Below are 20,205 nucleotides of genomic sequence, written 5' to 3' on the forward strand. Positions count from 1 at the left end.
TCAATCCCTCTCTCTTCCTCTCTGTAAAAAATCAATAAAATATATTTAAAAAATAAAAAAAATAAAGGCTGAAAGCCAATGTCTATCTAGGGTTTAGGTTTTATATGGGAAAAAGCTTTTCGTTTTGAGTATTGAGGACTCAGAAACAGAGGGATTCTTTCTAGATTACCTCTACATGCATGTGGCAAACACTGGCTACTAGCTGAAGATTTGGGTTTTCAGGAGCTCTCTCCTATCCTTCTTTTCCTTGAAGACATTCCTTTTTTACATACCCCAAAAGAATTCAAATCACATATTAAGGTAGCTGACAGGAAATAAACTGTATATGAATTAAACTGGAAAAAACACACTCTTTAAAAATCAGTTTTTAACATGAAAGATGTAAACTAACCTGTTGTTGCACACTATACAAGGTCTGCTGAGGTTGTGAATATTGCTGAGGGAAAAAGATTTTTTAAAGAAGAATATGCATATTAGTTTTATTCATTATCAAAAAGCAATATAAATACAAGTATATAAATATATAAGCAGAATTATACTAAAATTTTCTGGAACAGCTCAATGTCATCCAAAATAAACAAAATAGTGATTATACTCTGGAATCCAACAAGAACTGAATTTTGTTCAAATAATTTGACTATGCAACTATACTCCTCACTATGTCCTAGGCATATATAATTTTTATCTCCAGAAAAAACTAAGCATAATAAAAACCCACAACCATTCATTCTTTAAAAACTGAAGGTGCCTACCCTTGTTACAGATTTAATAGTTTTCTAGATCACATATCAAAACCTATTAGAGATTCACCTGTTGCAATGCAGCTGCTGCAGCTGCGGCTTGTTGCTGCAATGCTGCAGTTTGAGTTAACTGATAGTTTGCTGGGGTTGGCGTGGTAAGGCCTGCTGCCGCCAATGCAGTTTGCTGTGTATAAATGGTAGGAGATGCTCCAAGGAGTGATGGCTGCTGAACACCCAATGCAGCTAAAATGAGATTAAAAGGAGGGGAGGGGATCAAGATTATTTGGGTCCTTTCCATGACAGCTTAGTTATGCATTATGGTCTGCCATGGTTTAATAAAAACATAGAGAAAAGTTTTCAGTAATGCTTGTTGAATTTAACTGATTAATGTGCCATACCAGATCCCAATGACTTTAATATTAAGTGTTCATGTAATGACAGATACAAGAAAACATTCATCTACAAAATTAAACTACAGAATGAACCTAACCAACCTTACCTAAACCAAGAGGCTAAAAGTAACCACAAAAAGTATGTAAAAAAACAAAAAAAACAAAACCATATTGCTTGGAGAGGGGGAAAAGTATTTTAGGAAGAGCAAAAAATAAATTATCCTACAATAAAATTCCTGTTTTATCTTGAAGCAGATGATAATAATATATTAAGGGCAATGTTGCTGAAAGTGATCCATCCATAATACTTCCTACTGGACAGAATATTCACTTACTTTTACTTTGCATTAAAAAAAATGTAAAACTAAAAACAGACAAAAGCAACACTTAAAAGCACAAAAATTTTTAATTATAGTGCACTACTGTACTGAGCAATGAGAGCTAAAATTAACCACAAAGTGACTAAAAATTATCTTTACATATGTCAAATAATTGGGTGGAGGGCTCATAATGACAGGTTTAGGTACTTAATGTTTAACGAATGCTTAGGGCTAAAAGCTGAAGCGAGCACAAGGAAAATTTTACTTGATGCTTTTATGCAATTCCATTAAATGCAAAAAAGCAATCAATTAAAAATTACAGTCTAGCACTGCATTTCACCAAACTGTATTTCCTGAAACAGTAACTAGCTCTCCAGGACATTAAAGTTGGACAAAAAGGGGTCCAAGTTTTAAAAAATATAAGAAACAGTGGCCCTGCCCTGGCAGGTTTGGCTCAGTGGATAAGAGTGTTGGCCCGAAAACTAAAGGGTCCCATGTTCGATTCTGGCCAACGGCACAAGCCTGGGTTGTGGGCTCGATCCCCAGTAGGGGGCGTGCAGGAGGCAGCTGATCAATAAAGAAATATACTTAAAAAAAAAAAAAAAAAAAGAAAGAAACAGTGGCCCTGGCTGGTTTGGCTTGGTGGATAGGGTGTCGGCCTGTGTACTGAAAGGTCCCGGGTTTGATTCCGGTCAAGGGCACATGCCTGGGCCGGGGTTGTGGGGCCTGATGCCCGGTGAGGGGCCAATCAATAATTCTCTCTTATCATTGATGTTTCTATCTCTTTCCCTCTCTCTTCCTCTCTGAAATCAATAAAAACATGTTAAAACGTTAAAAAAAATCAAACAGTAAAATAAGCACATATTTTCACTTCAGAATTTCTTAGAACCTTTAATATTCCACCAAAAATTATGACTCTCAAAGAGATTACCATAAAAGCAATATTTGCTCATGGAACACTCCCTTTTCCATCTTGCTTGCATCAAGAATAACTTGAAAAATTGCTGCTCTATAGCTATTAGTTAATAATCCTATAGAAAGAATATTATTCTTTATAGGAACAGAACAGAGAACACTAATGAACTAACTAAAGTACTTAGTATACAGTATCCCAGAAAATCTTTAGGAGTGTGATATTCACCATCAATCAGTTGTTTAAGAGTACAGTTATTTAAGAGTATAAGCCTGGATGGCGTGGCTCAGTGGTTGAGCACTGGCCTATGAACCAGGAGGTCACTGGTTCAATTCCTGGTCAGGGCACATGCCCAGGTTGTGGGCTCGATCCCCAGTAGGGGGTGTGCAGAACTGATTAATGATTCTCTCATTGATGTTTCTATCTCTCACTCTCTCTCCCTTCCTTTCTGAAATCAATAAAAATATTTAAAAATAAAAATAAATAAATAAAACAAACCAACAACAAAGGCAAAAACAGAAAACAAACAAGTCCCAGAAATCATGTTTGGGATTCCGGGAAATTAAAAATTATTCCCTACAAAAACACTGTTCACAATTTAAAAGGGAGGAAAGAAAAAAAAAAAGAAGATCCTAAGGTTGGGGGAAAAACTTTCTAAATATCCTACATACATATTATTAAATCCTTACCACATTAATCTTTAAAAATATATATATTTTATTGATCTCAAAGAGAGGAAGGGAGACGAAGAGACAGATAGAAACATCAATAATGAGAATCATTGGTCAGCAATCTCTTGCACACCCCCTACTAGGGATAGAGCCCATATCTGGTTCTAAGATCGATGCTCAACCACTGAGCAACACTGGCAGGCTACCCCATTAATCTTTTCTCTTTTGCAATTAAGGTAAGTCAGATGTCCTAGATGGGCAGAAAGAAGAAACCAGGACTAACTAAATGTATTTAAACAGAAAGAAGTGGGGAACATCTTAACACCAATGTCCGTTCAAAATGAGGTTAATTGCAATGAGAATAGAGAAAAAGCTACTGAAATCTAAGGCACAGATTCTAACTAGTGGATTCTGTTAACCTTGTGAACTTGTATGCAAAATTTCAGACCAGAAATTCCAGTTTTCATCAGATTTTCAAAAAAGGTTAAGAACCACTGTTCTAGGATAATAGAAGCAAAATTCTCATGTAAACACAAAACAGGGAAAGACGCTAGGAAAAGTTATTATTATTTAAAATTATAAGCACCTCCTTTAGCCACCTGAGCTCTGACCTTAGATCTGTTCTGTTGCACTCTGCTGGTACCAATTTCCACAACTTTGTAAAGTACTGATAACTGCCACAGAAAAAGGACTCAGAGGCAGAAAGTCTGTTTTTTTTCCTACAGCTTTTAGTGAGTTCTGGACTCACTTTTGTGTATATCTGAGAAATTATCCTTGCATATTTGCATATAGCTTTCTTTAGTCTTATGAATTATTATAATCAAATTCTGCAAGATAATTCTGTAATTTGCAAAGCAAAAAGTTATTAACCTCTGATTTAATCTTTCTGTCTATATAAGTGACTAAACTCTTGTCAGCAGGAGAACTTTTCCAATTATCCATTTTGGAATGTCTGTTCATTTATCTGATTCAGTATGTTTGTTGAAACATACTGATTCAGTATGTTTGTTGATATTTAGAAAGTTTTTCCCCCCACCTTAAAAATACGCTTATCATTATATATCAATACTTCTACAAACTTATGAAATGAGTCCTAAATGACTACAGGCTACTAGGTAAATATGTAAATTTAAGGGCTGTTTAGTTAAATGTTCAAGGACAAATATAAAATACATTATTTTCTAAAATGTAAAATCAGTTTCATATGACTGAAATGTTCATGTTATGCCATACTAGTAGCTACTATACACTGAATAAACAGACTAGTTAAACCCAAAAGAGCCTCCATGTGTTTGAATGTTTTTGGTTGTTTTTACTGTAGTTGATTTCTAATTTCATTCCACTGTGAAATAATGAATGGGTTACCAATGAGATCAAGAAAGAAATCAAAAACTTCATGGAAACAAATGAAGATGAACACACAATAACCCAAAATCTCTGGGACACAGCAAAAGCAGTCCTAAGGGAAGTTCATAGCACTACAGGCCTACCTCAAAAATAGAAAACTCAACAATAAACTATTTAACCCTACAACTTAAAGAACTAGAAAGAACAAGAAGAAAAGCCCAGAGTAAGCAGAAGGAAGGAATAAAAGATTAGAGCAGAAATAAATGAGACTAAAAAATTATACAGAAAAAAATCAATGAAAACAAGACCTTGTTCTTTGAAAGGATAAAAAAAATTGATGAAGTGTTAGCCAGACTTATCAAGAAACAAAGAGGACCCAAATAAATAAAATCAGAAATGAGTGGAGAAGTAACCACTGACACCACAGAAATACAAAGGATTGTAAGGAAAATCTATGAACAACTATATGCCAACAAGCTGGACAATGTGGATGAAATGGACAAATTCCTATTACACCATGGAATACTGTGCAGCAGTAAAAAAGAAGAATATCTTATCCTTTTAGACAGCATAGAGGGACCTGGAGAGTATCATGCTAAGTGAAATAAGTCAGAGAAAGACAAGTATAACATGATCTCACTCGTATGTGGAATCTAAGTTACAAAATAAATTGATGAATGGAGTGGATCCAGAGACATGAAAGTATGGAACAGAGTGCGGAAACTCTGGCGGCAGGGTGGAGGTGGAGTGGGGGGGAGGGGCAGGAATCAACTAAGGACCTTGTATGCATATATGCATGGCCCATGGACACAGACAATGAGGCAGTGCAGGCCTGGGGCAGGGGCAGGCTGGAGTGTGTCAGTGGGAGGGGAGGGGGAGAAGGGGACAAAAAAAATCCTATATAATAAAAGGGTAATATGCAAATTGACCCTAACAGCAGAATGACAGGGAACGACTGGTCGCTATGACACGCACTGACCATGAGGGGGCAGATGCTCAACGCAGGAGCTGCCCCCTGGTGGTCAGTGCGCTCCCACAGGGGGAGCTCCGCTCAGCCACAAGCGGGGCTGACGGCTACAAGTGCAGCGGCTGTAGAGAACCTCTCCCACCTCCTCGGCAGCTAAAGATGTCTGACTGCGGCTTAAGCTGTTAGTTGGACATCCCCTGAGGGCTCCCAAGCTGCCAGAGGGATGTGTGACTGCCAGCTTAGGCCCAATCCCCCAGGGAACGGGCCTAAGCTGGCAGGGGGACAGCCCCTGAGGGGTCCTGGACTGCGAGAGGGCGCAGGCCGCACTGAGGGACCCCCAAGTGCATGAATTTTCATGCACCGGGCCTCTAATCCATAAATAATTTCCTACAGTACAAATACAAGCTATGCTTACACAAATCCCATTATTTACATATGAACCCTTTGGTGTCTCCTTTGTTCAGTCTTAAAATAAAAATAAAATAAAAGATAATAATATACATTTAAGTAATTACAATACAAATGTTAAGAACTACAGACAGTAGAATTCCACCATAACAGCTACTGTACTTAAATAATACAGATATGAATTTAAAACAAATCACATGTTGAAAAGTCAGGTAAAAACATGCTCAGTTTACCACAATATCAGTACACAATACTTGCTTCTGGACACACAGTAGTTGCTAATAGTTCCTATTTCATGAAAACTAAGTCAAAACTATTATCTAACATAGAGGAGAAATACTTGAATCTGGAATATAATTTATACCTATATTTCATATTATTTTCAGTTGCCTACAGAACTATTGATCATTTATTTCCCCCAAATCAAGAGTAATTAAAATAAAAACCCTTAAAGTACCCATTCCTTTAAGGAGAAAGGTCACCTACATAACTAGTCATGTCTATCAAATTTGAGATACCCAAGTTAGAAGATCACAGTGTCTCAGTAATTGACCTCAAATTACAAAATAAATATTTTAAGTAAGTAAAATGCAGCAAAGAACGAGCAGTTTGGAAGTTTTATAGTTTTTCAAATGTTAAGGTGACTGACCTAATAGATTTAATTATCAGATATATCATAAATAAAAATATATTTAAATTAAAAGAATAAGCTGAACTTTTCTGGATACTCAAAGAAACTCAAGTTTTCATTATGTAGAATCTTATTTAAAATTCAAACCACAAGTCAAGAAATAGTAAAAAAAATTCTTCCTAAGAGCAATGGGAAGAACTTTACTGAAACAAAATTTTCAGTGACATTCTTTATTTTGAACAGGTAAATATTCATTTGCTCCTTTTATACATTTTTCTTTTGCTTGTTAAATTCTTTCAAGTTGGTTTTTCTACTTTCAATTCAAACAACTAAAAACTAGTCATGTTCCCAGTAGGGGGCGTGCAGGAAGCTGGCAATCAATGATGTTCCTCTCTCTCATTGATGTTTCTCTCTCTATTCCTCTCTCTAAAAATCAATAAGAACATATACTTTTTTAAAAGTACAGTCCAGCAGTCCAGGGGAGGGGGGAGTTGGAGCAACCAAAGGACTGTATGCATGCATACTAGCATAACCAATGGACAGACACTGGGGTGGTGGGGGCTTGCCCAGTAGGAATGGCCTGGGGGGAGGGATCAAGCTGGGGGGGGGGGGGGGGGGGAGAAAGAAGACATATGTAAAATTTTACACAATAAATAAAAATATAAGAAAAAAGTACAGTTGAGCCCTCAACACACAGCAGTCCACTTATACATGGATTTTTTCAATAAATATGTACAATACTGTAAGTGTATTTCCTCTTATACTTTCAATAACATTTTCTTTTCTCTGGCTTACTTTAATGTAAGAAGCACTGTATATAATACATATAACATACAACATGTGTTGATCAACTGTTTGTGTTATCAGCAAGGCTTCCAGTCAACAGCAGGCTACTGACTATTAGTAAAGTTTAAGTTTTGGGGTAGTCAAAAGTAGTGCAGGAGTTTCCCCTGGGATGGTTCCATACTCCTAACCATTTCCCTTGTTCAAAGGTTAACTGTATGACTTCTGAATACTGGCACCTTAACATGCCAAATGATTCTGGTAAGCTCGAATGAATGAGTGGCGGCTAACCTCTAACATAACTAAATCAACTAGGTCAATCAACTTCACGTTTTTAAAACTATAAAACTTCCAAACTGCTGTGCAAAACAGGGTGTGTGTTTTTGCTAGTTAACCCATGAGTTTTTTTTTAAAGAGCTTCACAGACAAAATTAAAAGACACATCATTTGCACATGTGTTACAGTAGTATGCACAGCCTGATTCAGTTATGCCATGCAGCCCACTCCCCTGTCACCCCCGCCCCCATTTACAGAGCATGCGTTCAGGAGCCTGACCTGGCTGGGACACTGCAGTGGCTGTAAACTGAGTAGCCCAGGGCGGATTCTTCTGTCCTCCAAACTGAGCCATGGTGAAAGCCGGGGGGAAACCTTCGCTTGCTTGTCTTCTATAGCAGCGATCTGTTAAGAAAGGATCCACATTTTAAGGGTCAACCAAACTAGACACATCACAAGAGAAATGTTCCCTGTGTCAAGGACGTCTTCACAGTTCTACGTACAAATAGCAAGGGGCCGGTGAAGGTCCGATATGTAGCAAACATTTTGACACCAGGTAGCTCACAAAAGTATCCAACCCTCGATACGTGACATCAGGGGCAGACTGACAAGAAAGGCACTTCTTTCTGCGGCTACAAACTGTCACATTGAAACACAAGGCCATCTGCTGTTATCTATCCGATTCTCACCAGGAAGAAGCGCACAGCTTTACGTTCAGAGGAAAGAGAGAGAGCCTGCATGCTTCTTTTGGCAATGAGTCGGGGGTTCCGAGTGGTGATACCAATAACGGAAATTGGAAGACAGCGAGGAAAAGTATTCAAGAATATAATGTAAATAACGACCATCTCCATACTTTCTCAAATAGGTAAGAAATTAGGGGTCCCTGTTCTCTCCCCTCCCTCGAGGGAAAAAAGACAGTTGAAATAACGGATGCCCTTTACAGAAGCATCGCGAAGATCCCCCCCACCCCGCCGCAAAAAAAAAAAAAAAAAAAAAATACAAGCCAGAAAAGGCGCAGATCTCAGCCCGCGCACCCTCTCCTGCTCCCGCGACTCGGAGGAGCCAGAGCTCTGCCATCCATCTTCCTCCCCAGCTCCAGCTCCAGCTCCTCGCGGGCTTCAGACCAGGGAAGGCGGAACCTAGCGTCCCAGGAGACGGGGCGAAGGACCCAAAGAGGAATAGAGAGCGCCCTGGTCCCCGGAATCCCTGGGCCGCACCAAGAAAGCCTTCATCTCCCCAAACCCACGGCGCCCCGAGTGGTCCCGGCGCCCCGGCCCGGAGACCAGGGCGCTAAAGCCGCAACGGCTCGAGAGCGAGGGATGGGAGGTCGGCAATCCCATCGACTAGACCGAGGCGGAGGGGCGCGGGGGGGGCCTCTCGGGGACCACGGGGAAAAGCCCGAGTGGGGGAAGGGCCGGCCGCGCGGGGCCTGCTCCGACCCGCACAAAAGGGACCGGGTCCCTCCCGCCCCAGCCTCACGAGAACCCCACCGCCGTCAGCCCAGGGGCGCCGTGCTACCAAGACGGTCGCTCCCGGCCCTTCCGCGGGCCGATAGGACGGTAGGAACCCGGGCTCCGCCGGCACCGCTTCAGAGGAGAGGACCAGACCTTCACCTGAATCGGCTGCCGGCTAACACCGAAGCCATTTCAAACCCGTCAGCCTGGGGCGCATGCGCCAACTCCCCCTCTTCCTCCACGCCTCTCCCTCCCCTCCTACCCATCGCTCCGCGGGGCGGCGCCGGCTGTGCGTAGTGCGTGCGCGCTCGCCCGCTCGTTTCCCTCCGCGGCTAGAACCAGAGCGTGCCCGCGGAAGGTTACCTCGGCTTCGCCGAACAATGAGCAACAATGAGCCCACCTGGGTCCGGCGCGAGCTCTGTGGGAGAGGCTTTCCAAAGGAGGGGGAGGGGGAGGAGGGAGGGGGTTGAGGGCGGAGAAATCACGTGATCGCGTGAGCCCGCCGCCATTTTGTGGTTTTTCTCCCCTCCCCCCCTCTTTTTTTTTCTAGTTCAAGTACTTGGAAGAAGGGATATATCCTGTGGCATCTCCCTAACTTTTAATAATTTGAGGTAAAATTCACTTAACATGTAATTCACTGTTTTACATATTTCATATGGTACAGTTCACTGGCTTTTAGTATATTCATAAGGTTGTGCAACCATCATGTCCATTAATATATATATATAGATATATAGATAGATAGATAGATAGATATATAGATATATATATATATATTGCCGAAACCGGTTTGGCTCAGTGGATAGAGCATCGGCCTGCGGACTGAAAGGTCCCAGGTTCGATTCCGGTCAAAGGGCATGTACCTTGGTTGCGGGCACATCCCGAGTAGGAAGTGTGCAGGAGGCAGCTGATCAATGTTTCTCTCTCATTGATATTTCTAACTCTCTATCCCTCTCTCTTCCTCTCTGTAAAAAATCAATAAAATATATTTAAAATACACACACACACACACACACACACATATATATATACACATATACATACACACACACTAGAGGTCTGGTGCATGGATTCGTGCACAGGTGGAGTCCCTCGGCCTGCCCTTCGGACATCCCCCAAGGGGTCCCGGATTGCAAGAGGGCATAGTCCAGGCCAAGGGACCCCACTGGTGCATGATTGGGACCGCTGGAGGGCTCCAGGGCATCCCCCAGTCCTGATCAGCAGGACCCCAGCAGCAAGCTATCCTACCGGCTGGAGCATCTGCCCCATGGTGGTCAAGTGCACGTCATAGCTACCGGTCGAACAGTTGCTTAGGCTTTTATGTATATAGAATATATATAATTTTTTTTCAGACAGGAAGGGAGAGGGAGAGGTAGAAACATCAATGATGAGGAAGAATCATTGATTGGCTGCCTCCTGAGTGCTCCAGATGAGGGGGGTCAAGCCCATAACCCAGGCATGTGCCCTGACCAGGGATACAAACTGTGACCTCTTGGTTCACAAGTCAATGCTCAACCACTGAACCACTCCGGCAGGGCGTAATAGTATCTTTTCGTGCACAATTTTACTGATTTTTCTTGAAGTTGAACTTAGGTATTTTTTTCTTGTGTTGCTTCTCCTTTTGGTGTCATACATAAGATCCTATTGCCAAATCCAAGGTCATAAAGATTTACCTTTATGTTTTCTTCTAAGAGTTGTTTAGTTTTGCTTTACATTTAGATTACTGATCCACTTTATTATTATTTTAAAATATATTTTTATTGATTTCAGAGAGGAAGGGCGAGGGAGAGAGATAGAAACATCAATGGTAAGAGAAAATCATGGATTGGCTGCCTCCTGCACGGTCCCTACTGGGGCTCAAACCCACAACCCGGGCATGTGTCCTGAATGGGAATCGAACCCTGGACTGTTGTGGAGCGGATGCGAGTGAATGACCACTGGAGCCCAGACCAAATTAAAATCTAGGGAGCCTTTATTAGCCGGGTGGCTGGGCGACCCGGCGACTGCTCTGCCATTCTCCACGCAGGGAGACCAGAGAGCAGCAGCGACCCTTTGTGTAGGACCGCTTTTAAGCACATTAACCACATCCGGTTTTTGCAGAACAAGTAACCCAAGACAAAACAGTTTTTCCCAAGCAACGTCAGGATCATGCCAATGACGACCATGTTATTCACAGGGTCATCCTGTTCTTCAGAAAGCTGACAGTGTTCTGTGAAAGAAGGCCTACGTGCTGGGAAGGGGCCATGAATCCCTATCTCAAGGCCTGGCCTAGTGTCAGCACTGACATCTCTATCTGGGGCATAGTCCACGGCCTCAGTAGTGCTCAAAAATTTCCACTCTCGAACATGGACCTCTTGGTCCATGGGACAACACTCAATTCACTGAGCCACACCAGCTAGGCTCACTTATCCATTTAAGATTAATTTTTGTATATAGTGTGAGTTAAGAGTCCAATTCACACTTTTGCATGTGGATATCCAGTTGTCCCAGAACCATTTGTTGAAAAGTCTATTCTTTCCCAATTTGATGGTTTTAGCATCTCTGTCAAAAATCAATTGCCCACGTATAAATAGGTTTATTTCTGGACTCTAAATTCTCTTCCGTTGATGTATGTCTATCCTTATTCCAGTGCCACACTCTATAATTTCGATGGCTTTTTTTAGAAGCCTTGAGAAGTGAAAATCTTCCAACTTTTCCCCGCCAAGATTGTTTTGGCTTTTCAGGGTTTCTTGCAATCCCCTATGAATTTTAGGATCAGATTATCCAGTTCTGCAAAAATGGCAGTTGGAATTTTAGTGGGGATTGTTTTGAACCTGCAGATAAATTTGCGGAGTATTGCCATCTTAACAATATTAAGTATCCATTCCATGAATGTGAGATGTCTTTCCATTTATTTAGGTCTTCTTTCATTTCTTTCAACATGTTTTATAGATTTTAGAGTTCAAATTTTGTACCTCCTTGGTTAAATTTATTTTCCAACTATTTTATTCTTTTTTAAAATACATTTTTTAAGTTGATTTCAGAGAGAGAGGAAGGGAGAGAGAAAGAAACCTTAATGTGAGAGTGAAACATCAACTGGCTGCCTGCCCTGACCAGGGATTGAGCTAGAAACCTGGGCATGTGCCTTGACCATGAATTGAACCGGCGACATTTAACCAACTGAGTCACACCTGCCAGGGCACTATTTTATTCTTTTTGATGATATTGTAAATGGAACAGTTTTCTTTCTTTTTTTTTTTTAATTGTTTAAAATATTACATGTCTCATTTTCCCCCCATTGACCTCTCCTCGGCCGTCCCGCCCCCCACCTCACACACATGTCCTCATCCCCCCTACTGTCTGTGTCCATGGGTTATGCATGCATACAAGTCCTTTGGTTGCTCTCTTACCGCCCTCCCTGGAACTGTTTTCTTAATATCATTTTTGGATTATTTATTACTAGTGTAAAGGAATACAATTGATTTTACTCTATTGATATTTTTGCAACTTTGTTAAATTAGTATATTAGCTCTAATTCTTTAGGATATTCTATATATAAAATATATCATCTGTGAATTGAGATAGTTTTACTTCTTTCTTTCCAATTTGAATGCATTCTAGTTCTTTTTTTCTAATTGCTGTAGCTAGCACTTCCAGTCTAATGTTGAATAGGAGTGGTGAGATCAGACATCCTTGTTTTAGTCTTGATTTTAAAGGGAAAGCTTCAGTCTTTCACCATTAAGTATGATTTTAGCTGTGGATTTTTCTCTTCTATTCCTAGTTTATTGACTGTTTTCATCATGAAAGGGTTTGGATATTGCCAAATTGTTTTTCTTTATCAATTGAGATTGTCATGTGGATTTTCCCTTCATTTTATTGAAATGGAATTTTACATTGATTGAGTTTTGCATGTTTATTCATCCTTGCATTCCTGAGATAAATCCCACTTAGTTATCTATATATATAAAAGGCCAAGTGACTGACCATTTGACTGAACAGCCGGTATATATGACACACACTGGCAATTTAAAAATAAACATTGACTCACACATGCATGATACATATAAAGCTCTCGCTGGCGCCAATTGTATGTGTGTTATAATTTTATAATATTATATTATATATAGTATTTCGACATGTACTTTTTTGCAGTAATGTAATTATCACATGAATCTTTCTTCTAATTAATTTCCTTTCAATGTGCACGAATCCGTGCACTGGACCACTAGTAATATATAATAATTTTTATATGCTCCTAGATTTTGTTTGCTAGTATTTTTTTTAAGAATGTTAGTATATACAAGGTGTCCCAAAAAACGTATACACACTTTAGCAGCTGATAGCTCAATTTTGAAAATGAATTCTTTTTATTTATTTATTTTTGTTAATCCTCACCGAGGATATTTTTCCCATTGATTCTTAGAGAGAGTAAAAGGGAAGGAGGGAGGGGGGGAAGAAAGAGAAACATTGATATAAGAGAGACACATCAATTGATTGCCCCCATATGTGCCCCAATGGGGCCAAGGATCAAGCCTGCAACTCAGGTACATGCCCTTGACCAGGAATCAAACCCGCAACCCTTCTGCACAGTGGACATACGGATGGCCAAGAGACATATGAAAAAGTGCTCAAAGTCACTAATCATCAGAGAGATGCAAATTGAAATGACAATGAGGTATCACCTCACACCTGTCAGAATGGCTACAATTAACAAATCAACAAATGACAAGTGCTGGAGAGGATGTGGAGTAAAGTGAATCCTAGTACACCACTGGTGGTAATGCAGACTGATACAGCCATTGTGGAAAACAGTATGGAGTTTCCTCAAAAATTTAAATATAGAACTGCCATTTGACCCAGTGATCCCACTTCTAGGAATATATTCTAAGAGACCAGATACACCAATCAGAAAGAATGTATGCGCCCTATGTTCATAGCATCACAATTTACAATAGGTAAGATCTGGAAACAGCTGAAGTTCCCATCAGTAGATGAGTGGATAAAAAAAAGCTGTGGTACATTTTCTCCATGGAATACTATGCAGGAATAAAAAAGAAGGGTCTCTTATCCTTTGAGACAGCATGGAGGGACCTGGAGAGTATTATGCTAGTCAGAGAAAGATAAGTATCACATGATCTCACTTATATGTGGAATCTAATGAACAAAATAAACTGTTGAACAAAATATATCCAGAGACATAGAAGCAAGGAACAGACTGCCGAATCTCAAATAGAAGGCAGGGGTGGGAAGATTTAAACCAAAGAACTTGAATGCATGGACACAGACAAAAGAGTGGTGAATGAGGGAGGTGGGGAGGGAAAAGGAGACATATGTAATATTTTCAACAATAAAGAATCATTGATTAGTTGCCTCCTGTTGCCTATTGGGGATCAAGCCCACAACCTGGGCCTGTGCCCTGATCTGGAATTGAACTATGATCTCTTGGTTTGTGGATTGAGGCTCAATCATTGAGCAACACCAACCAGGCTGTACTTTTTGAATTTTGTACCAAATGACAGGTCTTAAATGTTAAATTTTTAAAAAATTAAGGTTCATTCCCTTTAATAGTAGAGTAGCATTTTAGTGTTCATCATAGTAAAAAGCTGGAAACAATAAAAATGCTCAATAGGAGTGATAAAATTATGGGACATTAATGTGCTTGAACACTCTGTAGGTATTGAAAGTGATAGGACATTTGAGACAGTCTTCATGGAAAGTCACTGTGGTTTCATGCTTCAACAGTGCTTGGACAGAACCCGGCGCTGACCCATCCCAGCCAGCTGCCCAGATCTAGCCTTCTGCCGACCTCCTCACAGAGCCCTCCAACAGTCCCAAGGCCCCCGCCATCACTCCAGTGCTGCCCAGCCGCCTCTCCTTAGCCACCCACCATAACAATGACCGAGTCCACCTCGCAGGTGGGCCAGAACTTCCACCAGGACCCGGAGGCCCGATCAACTTGGAGCTCTACGTTTCCTATATCTACCTATCCATGTCTTACTACTTTGACCGTGATGATGTGGTTTTGAAGGACTTGGGCCAAATATTTTCTTCATCAACCTCATGAGGAGAGGGAACATGCTGAGAAACTGATGAAGCTGCAGACCCAACGAGTTGACCGAAACTTCCTTCAGGATATCAAGAAACCAGACCATGAGAAATGGGAGAATGGGCTGAATGCAATGGAGTGTGCATTAGACTTGGGGAAAAGTGTGAATCAGTCACTACTGGACTTGGCACAAAGTGGCCACTGACAAAAATGACCCTCATTTGTGTGACTTCACTGAGACTCACTTTCTGAATGAGCAGGTGAAATCCATGAAAGAATTGGGTGGCCACTTAACCAATTGCGCTGCTTGGGAGCCCCTGAAATGGGCATAGTAGAGTATCTTTTTGACATGCACACCCTGGGAGACAGTGCTGAGAGCTAAGCCTTGGGCTGGCTACCAATAGCCATGGGGTTGACTTCCTTGGTCACCAAAGCAATACCTACATGTCAGAGCTACCTTGACCTTTTCTATAACTTGTACCAAATCATCCACTCAACGTCTTTCATTTGTAACATTCCTTCAAATAAAGTAATTTGGTACCCTACCCCCGCAAATGATATGATATTTGAGCTGATACAAGAACTACAGGAAGGAGCTAGCCATATGAGTTTCTAAAGGTAGAACCAGTTAGCAGGTACAAATGCTTTGGGTCAGACAGGGTTTGGCCTGTTCAAGGAACTACAGAAACTTCGGGTGGCTGGAGCATGGTCAACTGAGCGGATAGGTTGGCAGAAGCCAGGTCACCAAGAGCTTTGCAGACTAAGTAGTTTGGTTTCATATTAAGTACAGCGAGAAGCCATTGGAATGTTTTAATCAGGGAAATGTCATGATCCATGACATTAAAGAAAGAGCATTAAGAAGATAAAGGATCTAAAAACCATGTCACTAGAGGAACATTGAAAAAACTGGCTATTTGGCCAGGAGATTATTAAAAAATATATGATAGTTGTCTGATGTGGTGGATGTTTAGTTGGGATATTGACTGAGCTATTTAACAGAGCAAAATAATAGAAAAAAATACTTATTTTTTTTCCTCATGGAAAAGACCAAGTTCCTTCAGTTTAGCTGTTCTGCCATGCCCTAGCGTGTTGCCCATGTGTGTATGGTCAGCCTAAGTCATGTCTTCCTTGTAACCAATCAGGAAAGAGGTGGAAAATTTAGTCTCTAGCTGCCAACCTAACCTGGGGAGGAGATGGGGCAAGGGGATAAAGTTGTTCCTGTTACAGAAGGAAGAGGTCTACCAGGATGCTACAACAGGGGAGGTAGGTTTCCAATTAGATGAATTTAAAGTAACTTATTATTCTGTGATAGTTAATGTAATATCACTAAAAGCCTATTGTCAATATATATATTTTTTGCTTCAGATTTTTAATGAATACTTTAGCACACTGTGTTCAGGATTAAGTTTATTAAAACAATGATAAAGCCAAGGGAAGGCGAGTCAGTCTAGACCCAAGTTGATTATCAGCTCTGCCAATTAGTAGGTAGGGGTGTGCACATAACTTAAGCTTTAGAACTGACCTATGTTCTAAAGTGGGGTTGCTAAGAGCCCTTAATATCATCACTGTGAGAATTAAGTAAAATGCAAGGTTTCTGAGACATAATCAGGATTCCATATACGTAGCCATCTTGATTTTGTGAATACAATCCATACATTTGGTCATCTTCAAATATAAAATTCTTATAGTCCCTTGTCATTAAAAATGTGTGGATATTTGATTGGATATTAAAATTTTAAAAATATTATTTTGTAGTGGAAAGAAAAATTAGACTACCAGGTGCAAAATAGAAGTATAAAATTTATTTAAAATCACCCACAAAGTTCTGTATAATCAGGAATGATACAATTTGCAATAGCTTTTTTATAAAAAAACTCATGACAAAGATTTAAAATATAATTTCAATTACAGTATTCATTTAGCCTTATCCTTTAGAACAATTTAAAAAAAAAGAAACTTTATGCTCTAAATAAATGAGACACAAGGAAAATATAATAGACAATTTCCACAACTATCTTTACATGAATATTTCAATACTAGTACATTTCAATGCCTTTTGCTACATAAACATGAAATCATGTACAACTGCTGTGCACCAAAACTTAGCTTAATTCGATCTTTCAAGTAACATGCAATTTCAACTCACAAGTCTTCAAGTACTGCTAGTAAGTGTTCCCTTGTATGCAGAGCACTACGTTTTGATCCTGAATTGAAATCATTAAGATTATATTTTTCCCTTCTACATGAAGTGCTTTTTCTTTAAACTGCTTCCCCCATATGTTAGATCAACAACAACAAAAAGGATATTTTAGAGTTTAAAAATCTTTTTCATACTATTTCATTGTATAGAATATTTAATACAGTAGGGCAGCAAGAGGTAAAAATAAGTCCCCCCAAAGCAAAAAAAAAAAAATTAAAGGTACAAAATAAATAGTAAATACACTCCAAAGAGAAAAAGTCATCTAGACATCTAGAGACAGGACTATTAACTTGTGAAATTGATATTTCTCTCTTAGGAAATCAACACTACTCTATTTCACCATGATGAAGGATCTGTAAATATTTTACTTCCACTAATGTTAAGCACTCAGTCTTCTCTTTGGAACCACGTTACTGATATGCATGTCAATCTACTGGTAGGTCACCATATAGCTTAAGAGTAAATGAAGAAACTAGAAATTAATCCATTTCTCTCTTTTGAATACTTTTTTTTTTTAAGTTTCTCTTTAGGAAACACTTTATGATTTCTTGGTTACCCAAAGATTACCATCCACCCATATGTCACAATGCAAAAGCTACCGTTTATTTTTACTATAAAATCATTTCTAAAAATATATTTTTCTTGAAGCACCTATCACATTGTAATTTCGTAAAAAGTAAGAAAAAAATTAAAAAAATGACCATACATCGCAGTAAAATAATTTTTGTTTTAAGAGCTGTTTTTGTAAATCATATGTAGTCAGCCATTTTATAACATCACAAACAGGCATTTGTTGAGATAGGCAGTTACTGAACTGAGTCACCAAAGTGGAATTTGACTATTTAGGGCAATTTGGCCTCTTTTGTCCATTAGTAACATATAATGAATGATGAAATAGCAAAAATATCTTACCTGTTTGTATCTATAAAGAGCTTACCAAAATTTTTACAAATACATCTAATTTTACTTAACTCTCTGGGCAAGGGTATGTTTAACCATTGACTGAGAGATTTTATATAGCTGAATCAAAGTGTAAAAACAAAACAAAACAAATTCAAATAAGTGGGAGACAGTATCGCTTAGAGATGGCAAACTTACATTCTTTTTAAATTTAAATTTTATTTTAAATATATTTTTATTGATTTCAGAGAGAAAGGAAGAGGGAGAGAGAGTTAAAAACATTGATGAGAGAGAATCATTGATCAGCTGCCTCCTGCATGCGCCTCCTTTGGGGATGGAGCCCGCAACCCGGGCATATGCCCTTAGCCAGAATTGAACCCAGGACCCTTCAGTCTGCAGGAGACACTCTATCCACTGAGCCAAATCAGCTAGGGCCAAAATTACATTTTTACCACGAGGCCTAGGAACTAGAAGAGTCCAGCAAATTCCTTCAAGAAAAATGCACTAAGCCCAGCCAGTGTACTCAGTGGTTGAGCGTAGACCCATGAACCAAAAGGTCAAACTTCTATTTCAGGTCAGGGCACATGAAGGGTTGCAGGCCAGATTCCCAATGGGGGGCGTGAAGGAGGCAGCCAATCAGTGATTCTCTCTCATCATTGTTCCTATAACTCTCTCCCTCTCATTTCCTCTTTCTGAAACAAATAAAAACATTTTTTTTAAATGGGGGAAAAAAGAGACCTGCACTTCAATATAACAAACACATTCAACTTTGTGAGTTGTTGACTTTAGCCTTTTAAAAAATGTTTTAAAACAATGATTCCTTAGGTTTCCCTCTCTTTTGTAGTTCAAGGTCTTTCTTTATGAAAAAGTGTTTTTACAGGGAACAACAAAACTTATCCTAAACCCTAGGATAAGTCTTGGGAATTTGGGGAGACCTTCTTAAGTATGCACAAGAAAATAGCTGGCTAACTAAATAATGATGGCCCCTCAGACTCCCACGGGCCACCCAGGTTCTGCTGCGTGACAGGAGCATGGAGCTGGAAGGGCTCTGTGCAGGTGACCCTGGTCTACAATGCATGGATCCAGGTGCGGCACATCTGTTCACAAATGGAAGACTGAGCAAAACACGGAGTATTTCTCCCTCCTAATACGCAAGGACTGACTGATGACCAGATTGAAGAATTGAAATTAAGGGATGAAAAGTGTGTACTCGGTGGCAGTGTAGTATTAAAAAGAAAAAGTTATTGGATGAAGAAATGAGCATGCTCCAAATATAAAAAAAGAAGTAAGTTTTAAACACTATAAGAAACCAAAACAATAATATCTAATTAACAAATGGAAGCCAGCATCTGTGTTACCATGGGGATGGTGGAAGACTGCTGGGCCAGCTGAGAGGGGCCAGTAATGCTTGTTTATCCCATGGGTCTGCCGCCCTACTATCCCATCTGGATGGGATTTGAAAATAAGGAAGATGCTGGGAACTGAGGAAGGACTCAAGGTCATTGAGGAATCAGAAGCACAACTGTAGTGGGCTGCCAAGGAGTGAAGAAGAATAAAGACTTCAGACTACATGGGCAGAAATGAAAACACACACACACAACACACACACACACAATTATAGTCAAGATTCAGTGAAGGGGACAAGGAGCTCCAGCCCAAGGACCTAATATTAGCAGGGAGGAGCAGAAACAGCTGATGCTGTATTATCACAGAAGACAGGACGAACTCAAGAAATTAGAAGAAAATGATGACTCCTGTTTAAATTCTCCATGGGCATAGAACACTGATTTGAAAAAACATTTTCATGGAGTGAAAGACAAAGCGAAGCCCTAACCGGTTTGGCTCAATGAATAGGGCGTCGGCCTGCGGACTCAAGGGTCCCGGGTTCGATTCCGGTCAAGGGCATGTACCTTGGTTGCGGGCACATCCCCAATGGGAGGTGTACAAGAGGCAGCTGATCGATGTTTCTATCTCATCGATGTTTCTAACTATCTATCCCTCTCCCTTCCTCTCTGTAAAAACATCAATAAAATATATATTTAAAAAAAATAAATAAAAAGGATAATCACATGGCCCTGGCTGGTTTGGCTCAGTGGATAGAGCGTCTGCCTGCAAATTTAAGGGTCAGGGACACGTGCCCAGGTTGTGGGCACGATCTTCAGTGGGCAGCTTGTGGGAGGC

The 20,205-nt window shown here is 40.0% G+C and overlaps 1 protein-coding gene and 1 pseudogene across 2 annotated transcripts in view; one reads left to right on the forward strand and one right to left on the reverse strand.

The window, feature by feature from the left end:
* Window positions 1-9,124, reverse strand: part of CCAR1 (cell division cycle and apoptosis regulator 1) — a 55,986-nt gene extending 46,862 nt beyond the window's left edge. Inside the window, exons 1-4 of one of the 2 annotated variants that reach the window (XM_054728720.1) lie at window positions 9,059-9,124; window positions 7,728-7,850; window positions 811-983; window positions 392-436 (exon numbers count right to left, since the gene is read on the reverse strand). In XM_054728720.1, coding sequence (XP_054584695.1) covers window positions 392-436; window positions 811-983; window positions 7,728-7,800 — 291 coding nt within the window. In that variant the 5' untranslated portion in view covers window positions 7,801-7,850; window positions 9,059-9,124. Of the gene's footprint in view, window positions 1-391; window positions 437-810; window positions 984-7,727; window positions 7,851-8,963 lie in introns of both variants that reach the window. The other variant, XM_054728719.1, reaches the window with a different exon arrangement.
* A 6,993-nt stretch (window positions 9,125-16,117) lies between these two features.
* LOC103289599 (cilia- and flagella-associated protein 298-like) lies at window positions 16,118-20,014 on the forward strand (annotated as a pseudogene).
* The last annotated feature ends 191 nt before the right edge of the window (window positions 20,015-20,205 follow it).

Source organism: Eptesicus fuscus, chromosome 17 (genome assembly GCF_027574615.1).
Source record: "Eptesicus fuscus isolate TK198812 chromosome 17, DD_ASM_mEF_20220401, whole genome shotgun sequence".
NCBI classification, from domain to species: Eukaryota; Metazoa; Chordata; class Mammalia; order Chiroptera; family Vespertilionidae; genus Eptesicus; species Eptesicus fuscus.